At 52.8% G+C, this 24,245-nt stretch overlaps 2 protein-coding genes across 5 annotated transcripts in view; both read left to right on the forward strand.

Moving 5' to 3' along the window:
• Nucleotides 1–5,167, forward strand: part of AGRN (agrin) — a 129,015-nt gene extending 123,848 nt beyond the window's left edge. For all 3 annotated transcript variants that reach the window (XM_027803262.2, XM_055704083.1, XM_055704084.1), the window contains 2 exons: nt 457–560; nt 2,123–5,167. In XM_027803262.2, coding sequence (XP_027659063.2) covers nt 457–560; nt 2,123–2,280 — 262 coding nt within the window. In that variant the 3' untranslated portion in view covers nt 2,281–5,167. The remainder of the gene's footprint in view (nt 1–456; nt 561–2,122) is intronic.
• Nucleotides 5,168–9,647: 4,480 nt separating this feature from the next.
• LOC102054041 (tyrosine-protein phosphatase non-receptor type 11-like) overlaps nt 9,648–24,245 on the forward strand; it is a 57,975-nt gene continuing 43,377 nt past the window's right edge. For both annotated transcript variants that reach the window (XM_055704089.1, XM_055704090.1), the window contains exon 1: nt 9,648–9,780. In XM_055704089.1, coding sequence (XP_055560064.1) covers nt 9,767–9,780 — 14 coding nt within the window. In that variant the 5' untranslated portion in view covers nt 9,648–9,766. The remainder of the gene's footprint in view (nt 9,781–24,245) is intronic.

A 24,245-nucleotide genomic window follows, 5' to 3' on the forward strand; every position in this document is an offset into this window, starting at 1 on the left:
GCAGGCTCAAGGAGGTACGAAAGGTTCATGCCTTTTATTTTAGCTGGCTGAGGGTTTGACATTCTGTTCATGTTGAGCCTGAGCCGTCTCTTTTATTTTTATTGGTGGTGGGAGTGGTGAGCGGGTCATGCGGCTGGCATGCCGGGGATTTCTGCTGGTGGCTCTGGAGGGTGCGAGGGGAAGCTGTGGCTGCTGGCAGGGCCGGCAGCGGGGCGGTGGGATGCGCGGGGGATGCCGGAGGGGAGTGCTCGCCACTGCTGCGCGGTGCTCCAAGGACCGAGGACCGTGCTGTGCTACGTGGCCCGAGGGAGAGCTCTGCTCCCTGCTCTGCTCCAGGCGGAGTAGGGCTGACGGTGCCCAGCGTTTGGCTTTAGTGTAAAGCAGAGGGCAGCTCTGGGCTTTCCCTCTAAGGTTGCTAATCATCTTCTGTTTCTTCCTCCCTCCCTCCGGGAGCAGGGTACAGAGAGAAGGTTCCCTTCAAGTCGGCAACGAAGCCCCCATTGCTGGCTCCTCTCCGCTTGGTGCAACACAGCTAGATACAGATGGGGCCCTGTGGCTGGGTGAGTCGGTGTGCAAAGGGTGAACCTCCCCTGCGCCCCTTGCTGAGGGGCCCAGAGCTGGAGCTGGGATGCTGATGCTCCCTCACTTGTGTCAATGCAACACCTTTGCCTCCCAAGTGGCTTTGACAGGTTTGACGTTAAAAGTCCCTTACTTGTTCTCTGCCTGCTAGGGCAGGATGCTAGCGGCAGATGAGGGACAAAGGGTTGGATTTACCAAATGCCAGCCCTTTCCATGTCACCGTGTCCCCTGAGGGGAGCACCCTCTCCCTCTTCAGCCTGGGAGTGCTCCCGCCTGCCCAGTTCCCACACATGTGGAAGCCTCTGTCAGCTCACGAGCCTCCCAAATGCTACTTGCTTGGGTAACTTGGGTTCCCAAGGGTGAAATGGCTGAATGGGGAGAAGGGTACTTCTGTCTGGAAATACGGAAATACCCAGGCTTTGAATGTTGCTTATTTGCGTAACAGAATAAGCAGGCATGCCAGAGCGTGCCCCTGTCTGCAGCAGTCAGTTCCATTTGTGTTGACATAAGTATTTTGATCCTGCAAACAGAGTTTGGCCCATTGCATCGATCTCGTACTGCCTGTGGCGGATCTGCCAGCACAGACAGAGGTTAGATTTGTCCCGTAACAGCTTAAATAGGCAAGAAATCCACCCACAAGCGCAGGATAATTGTGCTTTAACTACAACCAGTACGAATCTGAGCTAAGTGGATGGTAAAGTCCGTTTTGGAGCCCAAAGGGATGAAGGAAGGATGCCCAGTGATCGGGGATGCTGCAGGTCCTGGGCTTTGCTCATCCCTTGAGGAACTTGCATGGCTCAGCTCTCCATCTGTAAGTTTAGGACTGGGCTTCTCCTCAGGCAGGTGCCGTGGCAGTCCTAGTGTTCCTGATTGCAAGGGGCCGCAAGGACCACAGAAATCCATGGCAGAAATGTTCATTTGGGGATTTCGATCACCTGTAATGAAGAAACAGTAAATTAGATTGTATTTACACTTTTCGGAAGCATCTGTTCTTATCTTCCCAGTCGAAGCCTGTAGTTTCAGGTCTAAGCTGACTTCAGAGGAGTTCATATTCAAAAACGTAGCCTTACCTCTGAGAAGGCAGTGTCCCAGGTGCCTAGAAATCAACCTAGAAGTTACGTGGAAAGCAAAATTTTTCCATGAGAAAATTGCTTGGCTTTCCCACTGGCTTTTCCAAAGGTTGTGTTTGCAATCAGCCCTTTGTAATTTCAGGGCCTGGAATGAGCCATAGCTGACATTTCAGTAACTGAAACAAAATGCAGTTTGAATTTGGGACCAACCTCCAAGGAAATGAAGTATTTTAAGTTCAGCTGGTATTTTAGAATTCAAGTTACTGTTTTAATGGGAAACCTGTATGTATTGGTTGGAAGTGGCATTTCTCTGACTCGAGTGGAAATAAGTACTAGCCAGTAAAGAGGTTTTTCCCCTGCTGTGGTAAAGGTATTCCCGGCAGCACCTGCATGCACGACGCTGCCTGGGGCAGGCTGCTGGCACAGCCATGTCCCCTGTCCTCCCCCCTGACCTTCTGCGCTGTCTCTTGCAGGGGGAATGGAGAAGCTGAGCGTGGCTCACAAGCTGCCCAAGGCCTACAGCACTGGCTTTATTGGCTGCATAAGGGACGTGATTGTCGACCGCCAAGAACTGCATCTGGTGGAGGACGCTTTAAACAACCCCACAATATTACACTGCTCAGCCAAATAGACCCCCAGAGACCCTTCCTTCTCCTTCCCTCCCTCCTGCCTATTGCTGTAATTATTTTCTATTTTTGTAAACTTATTGCTTTTTATATTTTGGGGGGAGGGGGGAAAGGGAGGGGAGGAAACACCTTTTCTTTTGGGTTATTTGTTCGGTTGCAGTCTATCCAGGTCAGTCAGACTCTAATCAAACAGCAGCAACAAAGAACAAACCTTGAACCAAGTCTCCAAGAAGTGACAGAAGAACATCCCCGTTGCACCTGCATTGTAAATCTTATTCATACTTGAAGCTTCTTTTCAGGTTATTTTTCCCCCTCCTTACTTGTGTTTTTGGGTTGTTGTTCACACCCGCGGGGGAAAGGATGCTGGTGCTGGCGAGACATGTGGCCTTCGTGGATTTGCTGCCTTCCCATCTCAGGCCTGGCCTCGGAAGTCCCCTCTGCCATGCTGGCTGAGTGGGGAAGCGGCCATCAGAGAAGTGGGAATTGCCACCCTGCTTTGGGGCCTGGCTCTGCCAAGCCTTCTCCTGGCCCTGTGTTCACCCCATCTCCCTCCTCTCGCCCCTTCCTCTCACTATAATTTATGTGTGTAAGGATCTCAAGTGCTTTTCTCCTTTATGCTCTGTTAAAATCAGGGATGCCGTGCACTGGAAGAGAGACCAAGGTCTGCTCTGAGCAGGCAGAAAAGCATTGCTCTTTGGTTGTCTTATGACTGTTTGCTGGACTGAGAGGTGCTGTGGGGGAAATGTTGATTTCTCTGTTGGCTCTCCTCCTCCTCCTCCTCTTGGACATGTGCAGAAGCAGCTGTGAAACCTCATTTCCACGCTTTGTGTTTATCCAGACATGTCCTAACCACCTGCTTGCCCTGGCTGCTCTTCCCAAGAGCTTCTGTGTACCGAGCATTGCCTTCCCGTGCACCAGCGAGAACTTGCAGCACGTCTTCAGGAGCTGGAAGTGCTCTCCCTCTTCCAGCGCTGTCAAATGGGCTGCGAGGGCAGGGGGACTGGGTCCCTTTTCACTTTAAAAAAGATCTGTTGGGTGTGTCCTTCCGTGACCCATGTCCATTTCCCAGCCTCCGGGCATGACGTGCCCTTTGTCTGCCATGAGGATGCTTGCAGCTGGCCAGCACGTGAATCTCTGTAGAGCTGGTAGAGCATCTCCGGTGAAGAACAATGGGAGTTTTACCTTTGACTTCAAGTTTTTTGCAATGCAGGGTCTTCCACACCATGATCAAAGCTCCTCTGGATACTGCCAGCCCAGCAGCAATAGCTTCAATGGAAATGGGAACGGGGCATGAGTCAGCTGTTGAGGCAGTAGTGACTGGCAGGAGGATTTTAAAGTGTTTTCTTCCTCCTGAAAGCAAATACTGTGGTGCCAGTTACAAAGCCAGTATGTGTGTCTCTGAATGAATGTATGTGTGTTTGCGAGTGTCTGTTAACCAGCACACATTTGCATGCAAACACTGAATCTCCTGTAAACAGGAGAAGAGCAAACGGATTGCAGCTGTGAAAGAAATTACCTACTCCATTCAGGTTCCTTCTCCGTGGGAAGAATTTACTGATGCTGCGTAGCATCTATGTCCCTTTCCACCACTGGGACACAGCCGTGTCCCTTTCCCACCCTGGGATGGCAGCTGGAGTGCTCTCTGTAAAACCAGCCTTATGGAGCATACAGAATTCATCTGAAGGATCCTGCCAGGTATCAAGTGTTAATTAACATCTAGGGTGCCATCATTTTGCAGTTTTACCTTAAATTTCTAGCACACCTCATAGTGTACCTTTACAAAGCAGTGCACCCTTTAGAAATGTTGTTTCTTGGCACTAATTTGAACCACGAAGAGTCAAATTACTTTTCTCAGGGTGAGCTCTGAACACAGATGGTTTAACGAAGGGGAAGAACACAGTATAAAACCACTTGGGTTTCTTTTTTCTTTCTTCTTTTTTTTTTTTTTAATTAAAAATAATAATATGCCTAATCTATTGACATTCCTCTAAAAATCCAGTGGTTAAATATTTCACAGGGGCCTGTGCCTCTGTGGGATGGAGACTCCGCTCTCTGTGTGTGTGTGTGTGTGTGTGTGTGTAGCTGTGTGTGTGGCAATACCACATTTTAAGTGGCTACTGTATATAAATCGTGGTTGCTGGTGGGGGGTAACGTGACTGTGTTGTGAAAGGGATGGACTGCTGTATTTTGATCATGAGTTGTAGATGGACAGGGGCTAACTAGGACTGCAGGATGGGGTGGGATGGGAGGGAAGTGTGAGACCCTCGATCTGTGTTTTGAGAACGCAAGTTCTAGCTGGGCAATGCAACCGCGTTGGCTGAGACTGAGGGCTGGATGTGCCAACTCCAGAGGGGGAGGGGCATGCGCAGAGGAAGCTGCTAATTTTCTAGAATGCCACTGAAATGAAGCCTGGGTCACTGCAAAAAGGAAAAAGAAAAAAACAACTAAACAAAAACAAAAACTCTGTCTGCTTTTGCTGGGGCTTGGAAATGCCTTAAAACGGGACCTTGCGTCCTCGTCAAGCATCTTGAACCAAGGTCAGTTTCAGCGGTGCTCCCTAGGGGCTGTGCACTTAACTTTGGCTTTATTTTTAATAGCATTTATAACATGTATGTACAAGGAAAAAAAAAAAACAAAACATTGAGGTTTCTGTTTTTTTCTCTGGTGTTTTTTGTTTGGTTTGGTTTTTTTTTTTTTTGCTTTTTTTTTAAAAAAAAGATGTCCATGTGGCTTCATTTATAGGGTAAATTAATGACCATTGTGAACTGCTGTATGAATTCTGAAGGGCAATGCACAGTAGAGGAGCAGCATGATATAACCATTACTAACTTGTGTCTTTCGTCAATCACCATGAAATAAAGTTTGAAAACTATTAAATATGTTTTTAAGGGGCCTGTTGCTTTTTTATTCTTTTTGTACTGTGTGCCTCATGTTTGCTCACTGATGTATATCCATCTCCTGGGCAGATACTGTGTGAAGTCAAATCTGCATCTCCCTTTCTGTTTCCCTTGGAACCACCGTGGCTCATGCAGGTAGCTGCTGAACCTCCTAAATGCAGCCTCTTCGTGAGCGCCAACCTGAGCTCTAGCCACCCAGTGTTTGGAGGAGAAAGACTCCTGTGTGTCTTCACTTCCCCTCCTTTGTGGCCCTCTGATTGCACCCTGGTTTCACTTTTTCCAGCATCCACCGGCTTGTTCTTTGCTGTGCATGCTTTTATCGCCTCTCCTTAGGGAGTGTTTTCAGAAGAGGCTTTGTATCCTGTTGGCATCACACCATGTCTGTAGAGGAATGAAGGTAGTGGGTTGGTTAGCATTGATAACATGCAGCTGTGGCCTTGCCTCAGTGGCAGTGAGTTGATTAACATGGATGATATGCAGCTGTAGCTCATTCCCGCTAAGTGGTTAAATAGCCCTGAGGAGGGGGGGGTGGCCTGGCCTGGCCTCACCTCTGGAGGAAGGAGAAACAGCACAGAGAGAACCTGACCACCGGTAAAGCCTTGTTGCAGTCTAATAGTTTGATTATGCTGCAACATGTGTCAACAAGACTGAAGTGATGTTTCTGTGGCCCGCTTCTCACTGATGGCAACGGTTTCCATGGGCTTTACCCTCAAAGCCAGGAGCTATGGAAAGTCAGTTGCAAGCATGCAAGCAGGATGGTGGTTTCAGGTGTACCAGCATCTAAGTTCCTGAACAGGTCTTCTTAGTGGTGCCTTTCCACCTGGCCAGAACCCGAGATCTCTGCAGCTTCATCTTTCTGCAAGAAAAGGAGGTAGGAGATGGAGAATTTTGTTTACTCAGGAGCTCATGTTCATCCAAGTGGCATGAAGTAAAAAAAAGTCTGTGGGTTTCCTGCTGCCTGGGAGACGGCTAATTTAGCAAATGGAGGCATCTTCATATCCAGCAATGATGCACGCTTATTGGTGTCTGCATCAGCTCAGTAGGAACTGGCGTTTCAATGGACAATGAGATGCTGAAGACTCACAATGGGAAACAATGAGGCCAGTGTTTGAACAGCCACGGGGGTTGCAGAGCTTGCAACTGGGGCCATGCTTTGCTCAAGATCAGCCTCCTGGTGCAGCATCTTCTTGACAATGACCTTATTATGCCACAACAGGCGCAGACTTGTGAAGTCAGTACCTCTTTCACAGGCATTTTGCCAGCTTGCTGCAAAGCAGTAGGAGAAAAAGCTATCGTCTTGGGCAGAAGGAAATGCTGAGCTCTGGCAGCTGGATGGGGTGGTTTTACTACAGGCTAGAAAAACCCATTGTGAGAGGAAAGAGGAAGAAGGACAGGAGCCACGCTGGGGGCACACTTGGGCACGCAGCAGACAGGACTCAGGGGAATGGCCTGGCCACGCTTCCTGGCAGCCTGTGCTCAGAGAGCAGCCTGCGCAGTACCCTCAGGAACACACCGTGCATGCATCAAGCCCAACTGCACTTGCTGGGAGCAAAGGCAAGCAGGCAATATCCTCCAGGAGGAGAGAGCAGTTGGGGTTGGACAGTCTTGCCCATCCTCAGCTTGCTTTGGCACCCCCAGCCTCTGAGAGCAGCTCACCCTGACTGCCAGTTGTGAGCCTCTCTGTGCCAAGGAGCTTCAGTCTGGGGCTGAGAGCAGCTTTCTCCATTCTTGAACCACTGAGCTGAGGCTTCGGCAGGGTGGTGGGGCAGCTGATGGGGGGACTGGACGGAAGCAAAACCAGTGGTGCTAGGCTGCCTGAGCTGCAGCCTCCCAGGTGGATGTAACATGAGGGTCTGGCCCCACAGGGACCTGGGGGAATGGGACTAGCTCTAGTTTGCAACATCTGGTCAAAGTACACCTGAGGAACCCCCTTCTGTCAGGCTGGAATCCAAGTCGCTTCTGCATTTGCAGCACCAGGTGTTGGAAAGCTATGTGATGTGGCTGCATCCTGGTACCCAGCTATCCCTTACCAGCCTGCAGATGAAAGAGCAAGCGTGTGAATTGGTGCCTGTATCAATGAATGGTTCAGGAGAAAATAAGTGACTTTGAGTAGTACTGGGCGCTCCTCTGGATGACTGATGCAGCTGAAATGGGATCTTTATAGCTGCCCCCGCTGCAGACATTAAAGGCACCTGGGAGCGCTGTTCCCAGAACCTGACATCAGAGACACTCCCCGAAGTCTGGTGTCTTAACCCAGAGAGGAGCCTGGACACAGGTTCCTCATGAGCTTTCTCTTCGATCTCCTGTCCCGTGTGACTGCTTCCCCTCTCCAGCAATCCCCACATTTTGGTGGCACATCAGCCCTGTTCTCACAGAGGGCCTTCTGCCCTGTCCCCTGGGAATTCTCCAGCCCAGGCACACGCTCTATAATTGCAAGACAAACATTATGCCTCCCCAGGAGTGTTCTCACTTTTTTTTGCTCTTAGCCATGCTGCTAGTATTGTCCTGGCTATTAGCACGTGACATTGCCAGTCACCCTCCCACCCCTGTAGATATTCCCAGAACATATAGATTAGAGCTAAAAATATGCTCTCCTCTGCCTGCACCAGGAAATGCCTCAGGGCTGGGGCAGGAATATCAGGCTCTAGAGCTCCTGAGCAGGGTGCTGAAACCCACTTTCTCCTGCTCTCCGGCCCAGCTATAGCGGGCACACAGGAGCCTGGCTGCTGCCCCAGCCCTGGCACACCATGGAGCAGGTGCCTCCAGCAACCACCTGGCAGCCAGAAAGATCTGTCCTTGTTGGGGGAAGTGCAGCAGGGTAACCCCCAGCCAGCACTAAAGGCTCTCCCGCCCAGCCACCAGCTGAGACTGAGCAGGTTAGAGAGCAAATGGGGTCACACAGACATCTAGCACCTCCGCCATGGTCATGGTGTGTTTCTGTTGCAACGGGTCCCCTGAGGGACTGGCACCAGCCCAACACCAACAAAATGCGATGTTCCAGCTGCAGAGAGCTCCTAGGCCAGAGTCTGGATTTCTCTGCTGGGTATTTCCATGAGATCAAAGCATTCCAAGGGACTGAAGACAGGAAAGCCATGATCTTGCAGGATAGGGCCATTTTCACCAGTTATCTGCGTCCCGGTTGCATAGTCTAGGAACCAGAAGCGGGGAGATCTGTTCCAGGGGTTTCCTTTTGGTCTGTTTTTAACCAAGAAGCTGAACAGGAGTCCCTTCCTGACCATGTGCATTGGTTGCCCTGAGAAAGGGTCTTGTTCCCCCGGCTGTATGAGATGGGACACACAGAAGTCACAGTTTGGTGTCTCACAATGAAGTCTCAGTGCTATCACAGAAGGTCCCAGTAACTGGGAGCCTCGAAGGCAGGGGAAACGAGGAAGGAGAGGACAGGGGTCGTTGTTATCAGGGTTGCTATTTGGCCTCTGTGGTCCTTGTTGCCCCGTGAGCAATCCGATGGCATGCAGGAAAGCTATGCAACCCGCCAGTCCTCCTTGCTGAGAAATGAGCTGGCTCCGTCTGCCAGCTCTCTGGGTATTCCCCGAATAGACATGGAATTCGCTGAGTCTTATTATAGTTATAAACCTGCTATTTTTGCCACTATGGGTAGACTGCGGGGGGGCTCACTAGCTGTATCGCGGCTTTTTCTCTCTCTTGGACAGCTGGCTTTGTTTTCTCACCCAGCATTCATGAAAGGTGCCAGATTCAGGGCATTTTTGGGGGGTTAATTTCTGTCTTTTATGCAAAGCAACATGTATTTGACAGGAGTTTGTTAAAGGCCTCTGAATTTACACTTCAGATGGCAAAATGTGCTCTATTTGTATTGAGCATATAGTGTGCCTATAGCACTCCTGACCCCATCCCACCCCAGTGGAGGATTTGGGTGCCGCCATCCCTGTCTCGCCATGGGTGTTGGGATGAGAGCAGGGAACCCGCTCCGGGAACGTTGTGCCCTCCTGACTCCAGACGGCCCCTGAGCCGGGGGTGTTCAGGGGTAACAGCAAACGTGGCCGAGCCTCGCCAGAGCCATGCCGTGTCCGGCCGCTGGCTTCCTTCCCTTGGCGGCACGGCTCCCAGGTCTTCGGGAGCTCGCCACCAAATTCTAGCCCTTCAACAGCGTTTGGGTACCGAGCGCCGCCCGAAGCTGCTGCCGGCGTGACATCGCACGCGCTGTCGGGACTGGGGGCCCGTGGGAGCGGGGATGCGCCAGGCACGGAGAGCATCCTCGCCAGCCGGGGGGCAGCGGGGCGCTGGCCCAGCGCGGGGGCAGCTCCGGGGGGAGCGCAGGCGGCGCGGTGCCTGCCCGGGGCCCGGCGCGGTGCCCGCCCGCCTTGTGTCACCGACCCGGCGGCCCGGGGCTCCCTCTTCCCCGGTGCCGCCGCGGCCGGGCGGGGGGCGCTGGCCCCGGAGCGGGGACGGGGCAGGAGGCGGGGCCCGGGGCCCGGGGGCGGGGCGGAGGGCGGGGATTCCGCCGCGTCACAGGGAGGGGTTTCCCCGCCGGCCCGTGGCCCAGGCGCCCCGCCGGGCGCAGCGGCGCGGGCAGTCGGTGCGGGGCCGGGGCCGCTGCGCGGAGCTCGGCGGAGCCATGACCTCCCGCAGGTAAGGGCTGAGCGCCGGGCCCCGCCGCCGGCTCGGACCTGCCCCCGCGGCGGCGGGACCCGGCTGCGGGCGGGCGGGCGGCGGGGTGCCGGGCTGCGGGCGGGCGCGGGCCGCGGCGCGGTAGCTGTGAGATCCCTGCCCCGGAGCCTCTGCCCCGGAGCCCTGCCCCAGGCCCGCCGGCTCTTCGGGCTGCCCCTGCCGCCTGTGCAGAATTGCGCTGCGTGCCCGCGGGAGAAGCCTGCTACCTTAAGGCATCATGTGTTGGCTGGCTCTGAAATCCGTGCTAGAGATGCTGAAGAGGGAATGTCAAAACGGGGCCAAGCTTTACAACTTGTTTGAAATCTCCTTGTGGGCTGTGAGCTGAGAAAAAGATACTCTGGTGCATCTGGTGCGGTGTGGGTGCCTCCCCCAGCTTCTCCCAAAGAAGCTGTTTCAGAGCTTCAGTCTCTATGTCTCGGTGGTGGCAGGAGCCTGTCTGACTTACGGGTGTCACCCTGTTCCTTCTCTGCCACAGCTTCAAAAGTGGGCACCAGCCGTCCCGGTGGATGGTCCGTTTCTGTGCCTGTTTGCCAGCCAGCTCAGGGCACCGGCTGTGCCCAGCTCCCCATGCTGCAGTGCTGGGGGGTTCTTAATACTTGGTTTGGAGGTTCTTGATTCTTGTCTGGCCTTTCACGGAGGCAGCCTTCAGGTGACCTGAAAAAGCGGTTGTTGCTCTTAGAAGGCAAGCGTGTTTCGAAAAACCCGGAGGAGGGTGGTGGCTGGGGAGCAGCCGTACAGCTGACCAGTCACTTCAAGCTGAGAAATGGGATCGGTTACAGGACAGGCAGTGCTTGTTTGGTTTTGGTACGGGACCGAACACGGGCAGGTCATGAGTGGGGTTTCCGCAGCCATCTCTTGGACACCTAATAACTCCCTGTTCTCCTCACACACGTTCCTGCAACACCAGGATTCAGGGGCTTGGTTGTTTTATGGTTTATTGGGTCGCTTTTTGCAGTCCAGCAGCGGCTGTCTGTCCCGTACAAGTGCTGAGACGTCTTTTGTGAATGTCTGGTTCAAAGCGTACAGGAGCATTTAGGAAGAGGCAGTGCTCATCTGGGCGGTGCCACATTAAGTTACGAAACATGCTTGCTGATGGGTGATGGAGTAAAAAGCAGAGGGCTGGGACTGTGGGCCCCTGGATTTCATTCTCTGCTCTGGTAGTGCTCTCTGTGCTCACAGGGAAGTCAATATTTGTCTACACTGCCTATACCTTGCTGGCTCCACCCTGTTGGGCAGTTACCTAGGGCAGCAGACTGCTAGAGACAGCAAAATGGTTGTAATGCTGCTGCCAGTTCAGCCCTTGCAGGAGACCTGAGAAACCTGGCTCGCTAGCAGTCCTGCTGCTGTGAAGGGGTCAGAGCCGTGTGGGCTGGCTTTTGTGCTGGGGGTTGATTGCTACCTGCATCTCTTGCCCCGTGCCTGTGCACTGGAGTGCTGGTTTTGCTGCTCCTGGTTCTGTAACGCTGTTCAGATCCTTTTCCCCCATGCTTGGCTCAGTCCCAGCCTTGTTCTCTTGGCTAGCAATGTGTAGGGCGCCTGCCAGTTTTGTATGGCATCTTTCTTGTTGGCTTGAACCCTGGCTGATGCTGTTCTCCCGCTGGCTCAAAGCACAGCCTGGTTCTGACCAGGTGGATCTGTTGAGATCAGGACCTGTGCTGGTGGAGTGTTGAGAGGCTCCAGCGGTCCCTCACAAGGGACGGTCACTGCAAGGCCCAACTGAAGTGCTAAAATAGTAGGTCCTTTGCATGCTGTTGGCATTGTACCTGCAGCCTTTCTTGCAGGTCGTTCAGGCTCGCATGGGAACCCTTGGAATTAAAGGCGCTTTGGCATTAATGGGGTTACGGGCAGACTTACAAAGGCTGGTGGTGTGGAGCTGCTGAAAGCCAGTGTACAGTTGGCCTGTTGTGCTGAAAGAGGGTGCTGCGAAGCAGGGGGATCTGCGAGGAAGCAATTTCTCAGTAGCTCTATCCCAACTGAGGTGCTGGTTCCTCTCTTCAAGGGCCACTTCTGTGGCTGCATGTTTGCCTTGCGTCAGCGGGCTGCTGTGGGGCTGACACCAGCCGCAAGTCCTGGGAGCTGGTTTGGATACAAGTGTGATTGTGGACTGGGACTCAGGTTTGGAGCCTACCTGACCTGCTACCTGTGTGCGTATTCTTTTCAAGGAAGGCATGCAAAAGGCAAAATAAACCTCTGTCTGGGTGTCTGACTTGCTTGGTAAGCTTTCCTAGTGACCGTGCCAAGGGGAGAGGTGTCAAGGACTGGCAGATGCTGGTCACACTGCTTATGGTCTTCCGAGGGGACAGCCTGGAAAGCAGCGGCCATGTGTCAGTGTGGGGTCTGTGCACATGTGTGACATGAGGGAGAATCAAGCCCTGATGCAGAAATAAAACAAGTTTGTTGCCATCAGGCTAAACCACAAAGCTGTTGCAAATACTGAGCTCCAGGCTGCTGCTATGGCCTTACTGCCTCATTTCCTAAAAACACTTGTTGAAAGAATTGACTGTTTCTTTCCCTCTCCCCGCTTTACTGGCATGTGACCTCTCAGCTGCAGGAAGGGTTTGGAGGTCAGGGGCGGACCACCCCCAGCTCGAACAGAGAAATCCTGGCTCTTCTGCAACAGCGAGAGCCTGGGAGTCTGGGTTACTGCTGCCCCTCCCCTGCTTTGGTGCGTACGTCCGCTCGGGTGCGATGAGCGGCCTTTTGCTGTCATGTAGAGATCTTGGTGGATAAACCTCACATCCCCATTGCTGATCTGCGGCTTGCAGATCCCAAATGCTTAGTTTCTTTTTCTAGAAAGGAGTTGCACTGTGTCTGGAGCACTTGGTAGGTGGCAGCTGGCTTGTGCGTTGCCCTGGTCTGCAGGGCAGGCTTCTTTACAGCCATGTTTCCTGGGATGCGATGGCTGGGAGGAAGGGAAAGTCTGGAGGAAATGAGTAAATGCCAGCTTCCAGAGCCTGATTGTCTCTCCAAAGGTTGCCCTGGTTCTGCAGGACTGAGTGCTACTGTCACAGAATTGGTGCCTGTGTGCGATAGGTTATGGAGGCTCTTCTCCTCATCGCTCTTTGTACTGTGGTTCTGGTGCTTCAAGTGCTGCTACTGCTGGTGAAGCAGGTCCTGGTGTGGAGCCTTTTATTGGTTCAGAAAGCAGGTAGCCCAACTTTTGTGATGTCCTTCACATGGCTACCAGGGCAAATTGAGAACCACCGAGAGAAATCCTTCCTGGCACCTTCTCTGGTGGAGTTGTGGCTGGATGGTTCCATGGAGCATTTGAGTCTGTACGAGTGCAAAAGTGAGCATTCAATTTTCTCACCCCAGAAAGCTGGTATCAGAACTTTTGTCATGTCCCTCACATGGTTACCAGGGCAGGGTGAGAACCACAAAGATAATTCCTTCCTGGCTGCTCCTCCATGGGAGCAATGGCTGGACATTCGGAATGTGGCTTTGGGTTCCATATGAGTAAAAAAGTGATTAGTCAATTTTCTCATCTCAGGAAGCAGGTACCCTAAGTTTAGTGATGTCCTTGACGTGGCTACTAGGGTGGGGGTGAGAAACACAAAGAAGATTCGTTCCTGGCCCCTTCTCCGGGGGAGCAGTGCCTGGATATTTCCAACGTGCGTTTCGGCTCTGTAGCAGTGTGAAAATGTGAGAACCATGAGAAAACATAGTTACTCTTTTATTGGTTCAGAAAGTGGGTAGCCCAACTTCTGTGATGCCCTTCCGATAGCAGTTACTCTCCTTGCCTGTGCATGTATGAGAGGAGCCTTCCTTCTTGGCTCCGAGGCCATGGTAGCGGTGACAGTGCTGTCTCCTCCAGGGCCACAACGTGCCTGTGTGCATTAGCCAGCTGCTGTGGGTGTGTAAAACCCCTTCGGCCCGGGTCTCCCTGCCCGTGCTCACAGCCGGCTGGAGGGATGCTGCCGCGCAGCGCCCGGAGCCCGGCTGGTTTGCACAGCTCCTGTCCTGGAGACTCTGAGGAGGGGTGGCAGGGTGAGGCTGCCCCGGGAGGGGAACGCTGAGACTGAAGGGACCAAGTCTCCAGTTCTCAGGGCAGTGGACAAGCTGGATCGCAGTGCTGGGGGGAGCGGCGCGCTGGGTGAAATGCTTCCATTGCTGTAGTAGGCTTGACAAAGAGTTGCTGAGTGGTATCTCATATCCAGAGCTGCATACGCTTGTTTGACAACTTTTTTCCTGCATTCTGATGAACCTTTTAAAAACCTAGTTTACTGCTAAGCTGAATTACTTTATCTGTGCTGATTTTATGGTGTGTTGTGGGTGGTTCCCTTGGAAGTCTCAGATCACTTGTAATGACGAGTGGAAGCAGGGCTGCTGCAGCGTGGCTGGTCAGTTGGGACTGGCCAAAGTCCTGCATGTGCTTTCTCCAGGATGGTTTACCGTCCTTGTGCAGGCCACACTGCTGTGCATCTGAGGCACCAAATGCATCCAGCTGTATCCTGAAACCTTGCTTGCTGTCCAACCTTGAGCATTTGCTGCAGGGACAGGAAATACAATGCCAGTCCCCTGACCAGCGGACTTTTTCGTGTGGCCCCAGCTTTCTTGCTCCCTTTACCAGTGAGAAAACACATGCTTCCTGCACTGAATCCAAATGTAAATATTAACCTTGAGTATTTGCAATAGCTGCTTACTTTGGCAACCTGGGTAGTGGTGGGGAGGTGGTAATTTCTGGTTCAGGAAGCAAAACCAGGTCAGTGTTTTGGCATCGTGGATATTCATCAACAAACACATCATGGGCAGAGCTTAGGGTAATGGTGGCTAGAACCAGGATGATTGCGGATCTCGCTGGCAGCAGCATGCTCAAGCCCAGGGCTGCTGCGTCTCTGAAGTGCCGGCCCAGAGTTGTAAGCTCAGAAATGTCCTCTGGCAGATTTTTGTGAGCTGTTCATTTCCACCTCTTCAGGCAGTACCTCATCACTTGGCTCTGGAGCCAGCTTGTGCTCAGCTCCAGCACAAAAAGGGTCAGTCAGCCTGGGTGGCTGGAGACAGGTCACAGCAGCAGCTTGAATTCATGCCCTGGCTTCCTTTGCGGTGGCTCGCTCAGATAAGCAGGCTTCACAAGACCTTCCCAGCAAGGCAGCTGATGCCTTTTGCTTCCCTTCTTTGCTGTGGCTGCACGCGAATCTCGGCTCAGATTTTCCCTGGTTTTCTCTCTCTGGCCAGACTGTATGAAGATGTCTTTGGACACAGGCACTATTAGTACAGGAAAATCAAAGCTTAAAGGCTTTTGTGCAGGGTTCTTGCAAATGTGTGCTGAGACTGCCCGTACGTACTCTGCCTGGACAGGTGGGGAGGTGAGAGATGAGAAATGCAGTGCAAGGAGCAGACGTGCTTTTGCACGAGGCTTTGCTGTGGTAAATGAGGATGAGAACATTGGCAGCAACTTAAATTTCACTTCAACTCCAAGCACCCAGCCTCCTGTTTATTTCCAGATAGGGTGAGTTCCTTACTGGAGGTCATGAAATGCATAAATACACTGTTCTCTCCCCTTTTCCAGTGAGGGAATAAGAACGGTTAATGCCCTAGCTCAAAGAGAAAACTAGCCTTGCCTGGGAGAGGGTTTTGGATCTGAGTGATTTTCCAGTATCCTCTGGTTTTCCCCAAGGCAGAGTGAGCTGCTGTTGTTATGGTCCCAAGACAAATGAAGCGCTCTGGGCCCTGGAACGCATTTCTCGGATGCATCTGTATGTATTTCTTTTGCGGGCTGCCAAGGAGAATTCCTCGCTGTCTGCAGCGGCAGGGAAAGGCAAAGCGCACCGAAGAGGAAGCCAGTCTTCCAGCTGGTACTGCCAAAGCTGGATCAAGGGCGAGTTTCCTTTGTGGCTGGGTGGTACTGGAGCTGCTCGCTGCTGCTTCCAGCAGGCTTTAAATTAATTGGGTTTCTAGGAGACGATTCTTCTCGGGAGCCTCAGAGGCACCTGAATGAATGAATCGGAGCTTTGTGGTCCAGCGGAGCTCTGCCAGCGGAGCAGCCGTAGCCAGCTGGACTCGCCCAGGTGTCCAGGTGCAGGTCTCGCTCGGCATGGAGCTGCGTGACCACTGCAAGCCAGCCCATAGGCATGGGGGAAGCTGCTCCCAGTGCCCACAGTGCCTGAGCTGCCCCTGCAACGAGAGCCTTCTCCCCCAAGGATGGCTCAGCTGGCCAAGACACACGGTGGGGACCCAGCAGAAGCGTGCCTGTGGCTCTGTGGCCAGAGCTGCTGCTCCTCAGAAAGCGGGACAGAGCTCAGTGCCATGAGCATGGCCACAGAAAACCTGGCTCGTGTCAGTCCCAGAGCCTGACTGGAGACACTTCTTGGTGTGCAAAAGGGCAAGCATTGGTCTTTCCCTCTGCTCAGCAAGGCAAACCCTGCTCTCATGCAGCTTTTCCCAGCAACTGGCCTTTCACTACGTGCTGGATCTCTCCCTGATGCCATCTAAGGCAGCTGGAGGGAACGTTTGTATCCTGTAATGGGGGCTTTGTCTTGTTGCTCAATTTGAAAAGGACTGGCCTAGCCAATGGGCTCCTTTATCCCTAGTGCTGATCACCCTCGTCACTCCCTGAGCAAACCAGCACCCTGGTCCCACTTAGGGAGGGTTCTGCAAGTGAGGAACCTGGAGCTGAGAGTTCTTCTGTTCCCAGCTGGCTGACCGATTTAGTACCTGCCATCTCATCACCTGTCTCCATAGTGTCTCTGTGGTGTTCACCCTCCCTCCCTTGCAGTGTAGATGCCCTTTGATTCCCAAATGGCTCATTAAAAACTTACTTCCCCAATGCTGATACTTGGGTTTCTATCCTGCCCTGAGGGATGAACAAAGCTAACACCTATTTCCAAGCTAGAAATGGGCCCACACCCTCTGGGCTGAGTGGAGGGGAGGAGAACTCCTAAGGCTGCAGTTCTTTAAGCAGAGATTAATCCTTTTTCTGCAGTAGGAATGGGTTTATTCTGTTGCTTTTTCACTGCCTTGACCCAAAGCAGTGGTTTGGGCAGGGCTGCACTTGCTACCTTCTGATGTGAGTGGTGGGGAGGGATGGAAAGTGGCTTCTGCAGTCCAATTGCATGTTCCAGGAAATGTGCGTAGGATGGAGCCTAATCAGATTACGGGGCTGGTCTGTTTGCAGGCTTCCTGCATGAGTCTGAAGGGAAGAAGGAAATTCTTTGCATTAAACCAAGCTGGAAATCAGGAACTGTGTGCTTCCTGTATACGCGTTTTTTTTCTGCAAATAGTTCATCATGCTGCTGGTATCAATAATGCTCTCCAAAGACCCCTGCCTGCTTGCAGTGGATGAGGGACATACCTGGAAGAGACGAACACTGCAGCATCTCCTCCTGAACTTTCATTGTCACAGGTTTCCCAGGCAGGTCACATGCGGAAAGGATGTTGCCATGATCCAGCAGCATAAAAGCATCTGTCAGGTGGCCTGGGAGTGTGTGACTGAGTATCAGGCTCTGGGGCCTTGGGAGGAGCAGGGGGCTGTACCTTGCAGCCCCCTTTGGCTCTGCGTTGGAGATTGTCTGGGACTTGACACAGAACTTTTCATGTGGACAAGAGAAACAGATCATCCTCTGCTGCATTTTCTTTGAAATGCCCTTGTGATTGTTAATGATGGGATGGTCTCAGTCTCTCCATACTGCAGCCCCAGCCTTTCTGCTCTGCTCTGTCTGTCTGGCCCCTCGTTCTGCCCAGAAGAGGCTGTGAGACCTCCATGGACCCCTGTCTGGGAGACAGATGAGCTCTGTTCTGTCCCCATCACCAGGAGCAGTGAGCGGGCTCCTGAAGTGCCTTGAGGAGGAGGTCACCCAGTCCAGCCGTGGCTGCTGGCTCCCGTGCTGTGGCTGCTGGCAGGAGCATGTGCATGCCCAGGGTGAATCACAGCAGCATTCCCTACAGCCCACTTTGCCAGGGTTAAGGGCTGGGGAAGCCTCTCACAGCAGGGGTGATCAAGTTTATCTTCCTTGTTGCAGCTTCTTGGTGTGGAAAGAAGCACTGGGGGAGGAGAGGGTGAGCTGAGTTTTCTAGCTGGGCTGGTGTTCACTGCAGCGGTCCTGATTACATTATCAGGTGAAGAGCCTGTCTCTGAGCAAGTATCTACTCGAGGTTTCCTGTGCACAAAGCTGGTGGGGGAGGTTCCCAGCCTGTGCTTGCTGTGGCTGGTATCTCTTGATCTCCCCAAGGAAAATGCCAGCACAGGCGTGGGACTGCTTGCTGACCTGGGAGAAAAGGCACCAAAGGCAGGGAAAGGCACATGCCAAATGCAGGCAGTCTCCATGTGCACCTCCACGTGGTCCCTCTCATGCACAGACATGGGGTTGCTGTGCAGGTTTCCAGTGTCTTGGGCAGCAGTCTCCACTGCCATGCTGAGGCAGGATGAGTTCTCGGTTTCATCCTACAGTCCAGGCGATCCTCATGCCTCTGCGTCACCTTTCATGTTAGCTGGAAGATGTCTGTGCTGTTGATGCACAAGGGCTTTTCGTGCAATCCCATCCTTTCCTTTTCCTATCCAGCTGAGGAAGGACCTGCCTGAGACCTTAGGATAATAAGGTCTGGAAATTCCTCCTATTCCCAAAGTACCGTCATTTATCTGGACAGTTTACTGTGACTCTATTTAGCTGCCTGCTAATCTCCTGTGGGTGCGACAAAAGGGGTTTTTTCACTTTAAATTGCATTGCAATAGCCTGCACCAGAACAGCTAGATAAGAAGGCTTCTCCTTGTGAGCAGATGCAGAACAAGAAGTCTACTGCTCTATGCTGGGGTGGAGGAGCTGTGTGAGAGTGGAGAACCAGCTGCCTGGAGTTGGCAGGAGGAGAGAGGCTGTCTTTCATCTGGTCAGGCCAGGGAGCCCTTCTCCATACCTGGCCATGCTCTCCCCTGTTCCACTGGGCTGCTGCTTCCAGCGCTGGGCTGCTTCCTAGCTCTGTCCCTGGGGTGCTGAAACTGAGAATAAGGCTGCAAACTGCAGTTCACGTCTGTGGTGCCTAAGAGAATGTGGCTTCCCCTAGCCCCCCACCCCCCAAATGCTACGTTTTGCAAGTTCCATGTTTGGTCAGACTGAACGTACCAGTTAGCTTTCAAGGGAACTGTCTCTCCCCAGCCCTGGACCCAGCCGAGGGGAGCTGACTGAGGGCAGCCTGCACAGCACCCCAAGGAGACAGTTCCCTTTCCCTCCCATGGCCCTGTGCTCCATCCAGGGTGGCACAGCCGTGCCAACCAGGGTCTTTGGTCCCCCTTCCCACCCTGCACGGAAAACCCTGTTTCCTTCTTCCTCGCTTTCTGGGGTGCAGCTCACCTCTGTCAGAGCGTGAGCTGGTAAGAGCAGCAGAGATGAGCAGTTTGGACTCTCTGGCTTGACATGGTGATGCATTTGAGGAGAGGGGCACTGAGGGTGCCAAGAGGATGACAAAAAAATGGTAAAAGACCTGCCTTAAAAATACGAATCGGACACAGGCAGGGGATTGGAACGTGCAGCTTCCCCGCTGCTCCAACGAGCTTTTGAAGTATTTGTAAAAGCTGCATGATTCCAGTCTGGGAAACTGAGGGCAGACCTGCTCTCAGTGACAGGGCGGTAAGCAGTCAGCAGTACCACCAGCCGTTGTGCCGGGGCTCTCTGCTAGATGCTACCTCCAGGGTAAGGGTGGGATTGCTCGCAGGCTAGGGCTTTGCTGCAGCTTGCCATTGCCCTCCACCGCCTGCCACGCTGGGCACGTGGCAGGGGGAAGCTGACGGCTTCAGCAGCCTTGGGAGTTGGGGTACCTGCGGGTACTTGACACAGGCAGAGGAGAGCCCATCCCTCAGGACATGTTATTTGGCCTTGGGGATTTCAAGAGGGTGGGAAGGTGACAAAGATTTAATTTCAAAACAACAAAAAGTCCCCTTTCACACCCTTGAGCAGCATCCCTACCATGTAAGGTAGTTGCCAGGGCTATATTTGCCTTTGGCTTGGTTTTTTTTGGGGGTAGGTTTTTTGTTTGTTTGTTTGTTCCCCCCCTTCCTCCCACCCTCCTGGAATATTTCCATCAGTCTCCTCTCTAAGAAGTTAAGAAGTCCTGCCACTGATTAAATTCTAAATATATCTGTGGTATTTTTTTTACTCTCCAATTCTTCAAGATGTATCTAGTTAAAAAATAGCCTTGGCGACTCTTCAAAGGGGACGTGGGCCTGCTATGGGTTATATTTTTGTCTTGTCACCCTGCCCGGGTCCAAAATAAACCTCCTCATTTTTAATTAGCTCGTCAGGTTATATAATCCTGAAAGCTGAGGATTTCTGCACTCAGCAGGAATGCACGTGATGCCGTGGGCTCAGGCAGACCATGGCAGGCAAAGGTGGTGTGTCAGGGTAGGGGCAACACAGCAGGAATCTCCTCTCCTCCTGCTGGTCCTGGAGCCAAGTGGGAGGGAGCCTGGGGAAGCCAAGATGCTGTAGCATAAGGCTTTGCTCTTCCTTGCTTCCTTATTGCCTTGTTTATTTTGTTGTGGTACTTGGAGAGACATCTGCTGAGTGAGGAAGGGCCTGGTTCATGGTGAAAGCTCCTGGGCTGTCTGTGCTGCCTTGGGGGCTGCTCTTGGTTTTCCTCTGCGCCTGGGAGGATGGATCAGGGGTTTTCTGCCCTTGGCATCATCCTAACGATAAGTCGGTTTACTTCTGGCTGGGTGGAGCCCACTTGTTTTCCCATAGCCCGGGTCTGAATGCTTAAGCGTTATCCAACTCTCGTCATCCCACGTGAAAGGTGGGAGCCAAATGATTCCCTCTCTCTGCTGCTGTCAGGTGCAGCGCCTCTGGCCCGACTGCTGCTGCTTTGCTTGCTCTCAAAACATTCCTGTGGAGTGCCAGCCTGAGGACTGCTGCTGTAGAAAGTGGCCATCCTTGGGGTTTGCATGGGCAAGCCTAACTGATTCTCCAGGTTCTTATACTCAAAACGACCCTGGTCATCCGATGTGGGGGCGATCTCCTTGCATGAGCGTGCAGCGGCCATCTGCTCATTCCAGGTGCTTCCCTGCACTCACCAAGGTGGCTCATCCCAAGCTTCTCTTCAACCTCTCCCAACGGATACCCCAGAAGATGAGCAGGCCATGCCAAGGGAGCAGCGCCTGTTTGCTCTGCGCAGCTTTAAAAACTGTCTAACCACCAGATGGAGCAAAGGAACTTAAAAGAGCCAGGCTGGCACTTCGGCAGGGGGCTGCCCTTGGGCACTGAGGTGTAACCACTGCCCTGGGGGCAGCTGCTGTGCCTCTGCCTTGCCAGGCTTTGTGTTGACTTCCTTCTCTCTAGCCTTTCCCTAGGAGACAGGGCTCAGGATCATCCTGGAGGCTGTCTTGGCAAGCTGGGTGTGTTGACTTCTTTCTTTCCCTAGAAGGCAGGGCTCAGGGTTGTCCTGGGGGCTGTCTTGGCAAGAGGGCAGGTAGGTGCAGCTGCGTGTGCATCGCAAGCCTGTTACTTGCCCTTTGGTCATGACCTGCCATACAGACTGCAGATCCCACTCCCTGGCATGTCTTTAGTCAGGGCTTATTCCAGTCTGTGCAAGGGAAGGATGTGCTGCAATAGCAATGCCCCTTTGCTCTCTGAGTTGCACCGACCCACCGCCTGCTGTCATCTGTGTCTCAGAACAGAGTTTCAGTCCTGCTCTGGGGAAGGCTGGAACGCGGGGGTGTAAGTATTTGTTGCTGCTGTAGCTTTAAAGCAGTGGAAACTTTCAGTGTTGTCATCATGATGGTCAAAGCTAAGAGGAACTGGTGTACTTCAACAAGTGCAATTTAGCGAGGAGGGCATGGTTTTGAAGTGTTTGACTGGGTTGAAACTGGCCAGTTTTGGTGTCCCTCCTGACCTCTGGGAGAAGAGGGATACAATGCATCTCTGGGATCTGAACAGACTTCTCCAAACCTTAACCCCCTAGCTTGGTGTTGAGCGGAGCTGGGCATAAGCCACAGAAATAAGGGTCATCAGACTGATGTAAATGAAAATGGGCTGGTGTTTCCCATGGCTGTGTTTAGATGAGTGCCTCAGAGCAGCCAGCTGCTGGTTGTGGGACAGGTAGTAGTGCAGGCTGTCTGCATATGGTCCCTCCTGTGTGATAAGCCATCCTACGAACCATCAGCTCCTGCAGCTGGGGTGGTGGCATCAGCCGGGGCAGCCTTCCCACCTTTTGTCACCTTGCACTTCATGCACAGATGTTGGGGCAGCGACTCTGTCTAATGTAAAGGCAGACAGCCATTTCTTGTCTCCTCTTTGGCTTATACAAATATTTATCCCAGAAGAAGGCTCTTGCCTCAGCCGCTGCAGGTTTACTTGGGTCAGGGCACGGGGTTCTGGCCAGCGTGTTGGGGGAGGAGGGAACACTGAACAGGCTTCTGCACAAAGGGATGGCTAAAGAGCAGCGAGGAGCGTGATGCTGTCAGGCAGAGACTACATGAGAAAGCTGAGATGTAGTCTGAACTCTGTGAAGAACCCTCACTGTGACAATGAAGCACCTTAACAAAGCATACAGGAGAGGGCTTGAGGAAGAGAGCGCAGGACCTCATGCAAACTGCTGCCCTAGCTCTAGCAGTCTGGTTTCAAACGATAAATGTCCTGTGGGTTATATTTAAACACAGCATCCTGAAGGCTCAATTAGAGATTTTTGACCAGTGCTGAGTAGGTGGGAAGACTTGAAATCAGTGAGTCCGGGTGATGCTGAAGAAAGCGGAGGTGTCTCCTTGCTCAGCATTCTCCCCCAGCCCTGCGATGGGTGCCCTCCGTGGCTGCTTCCCGCGTGCTGCTGGCGGGTCGGCTCCTTCATCCCGGGAGCAGCGAAGAGTGCGATGTGGGAGCTGCCGGGAGCAGGGGCTGCGCAGCCCTTCGCAGCAGTAGCTCGCAGCAGGCGTGGGCGATACACGTCTTCCACACGCAGGCTTTGCTGCCGTCTGCACCCTTCACAAAGGAAGGGAATGGAAGTCTGGCCTCTGTATACGGGACTGACGGGGTTTGGGCACTGCTACGGTTTCACGAGACACAAGTTTTAGTCCCATGTTAGTTTGCTTCTAGCACTGAGCTCCGAGGCCTCAGCAACAGAAGAGCTCTGTGGGCAGTCTGTCTAAACATGGTAGGACACATGTATTGTGGAGAGGGAAGACCCGGCTCCACAGGAGGCCAGCACAATGTAACCTGCTTTTCCCCCCCCCCCCCCCCCCCTCCTTTTTGCTGTATCATTGCAGCTGTTATCTCTGGCATCTCTTGTGTCTGACCATTGGTGGGTAGTGCTGTCTGCCTACACGAGCAGAGGAAAATCACGAGTGTTAAGTAGGAAACTGGTATATATTTTAAAGCACAGGTTTGCTCGGAAGTTCTGGCAGTAAACAAAGAAAAGTCCTCTTCTAGTTGTGAAACTGTTGATGCCTTTGATAGTTAGATGCAGATCCTTGGCAGAACGTGGCTTGTTTTCCAGTGTTGCTTTCAGCCTTGGAATGACGACAGAGAGCTAGGATGCATTTTTATTCCTTGGATATTTTGTTGTGTGTCATCAGAAGAGTTTGCCTGTTGGCTGTTCAGATCTTCTGCTGCGATTACCCGTCTTCTGCTGGTAATCTAGGGATAAGAAGAGAGCTCAAGTGCCAGTTCCAAGCAATGCCCTTCCCAGAGACAGCAAAGTGTTTTGAGGCTGTACTACTGTGTAGAATCCTCCTTTTCCTACTAGCGCAGCATTGGCTTCTATGAGAAGAGATGCAGAAATATCCCTGAAAAAGGGGCCTCCTGGGTCTGTAAGTACTGTGCAGGGCTGGCCATGAGCCATGGCTTAGAGTTGCTTTTCCAGGACTTGCATATTATGGAACACAACATTGCTGGGCTTAGGGAGTGACCCAGAGAAATGGAGAAAGGATGAAAAAGCAGATCCAGGAGCCAGTGCAGCCTCGTGCAGAATGGCCATGCTAAGCCTCCCTGGCACTTTAAAGGCTGTCTAGGGTCCATGGGAGCTTAAAAGCCTTCACCAGCATAGGAACCAAGGGCAGGCAGCTTGCACGGGAGCAGCGGTTGGTGTTTTTTACTCTTTGACACCTCTGCAGTGTGTGCTGCCTGTGTTCACTCCAAGATGCAGTAAAGGTTGTTTCCAAATGCTGAAACCTCACCAAATCCAGGGAAAACTATGGCAGGAACATTGCTCGTTTGGGGTGCTGTTTGGTGGCTGCTGTACAGGGTGGCATCTGTTCAGGATGGTGGCATTGTCAGGGAAGCTACAATGCTCGCATGAGAAAGTAGGGATGACAGGTTCTGGCTGAGCAGATGTCTTATGGCAGTTAACCTAGGAAACATCGAAACTCTGCCTCTAGTCTGGACGCCTCCCTTTTGCCCATCATAGCTGGCGCAGCAGGAGCTGCAGAGGGGGTACTGAACTGCGCTGAGTAAAGGGAAGGTGCAGTGCTAGTGCTGCCCTGCCACTGACGCTTTGCATGTCCTGCAGCAAAG

This window comes from Falco cherrug, chromosome 3 (assembly GCF_023634085.1).
Source record: "Falco cherrug isolate bFalChe1 chromosome 3, bFalChe1.pri, whole genome shotgun sequence".
Classification (NCBI taxonomy): Eukaryota; Metazoa; Chordata; class Aves; order Falconiformes; family Falconidae; genus Falco; species Falco cherrug.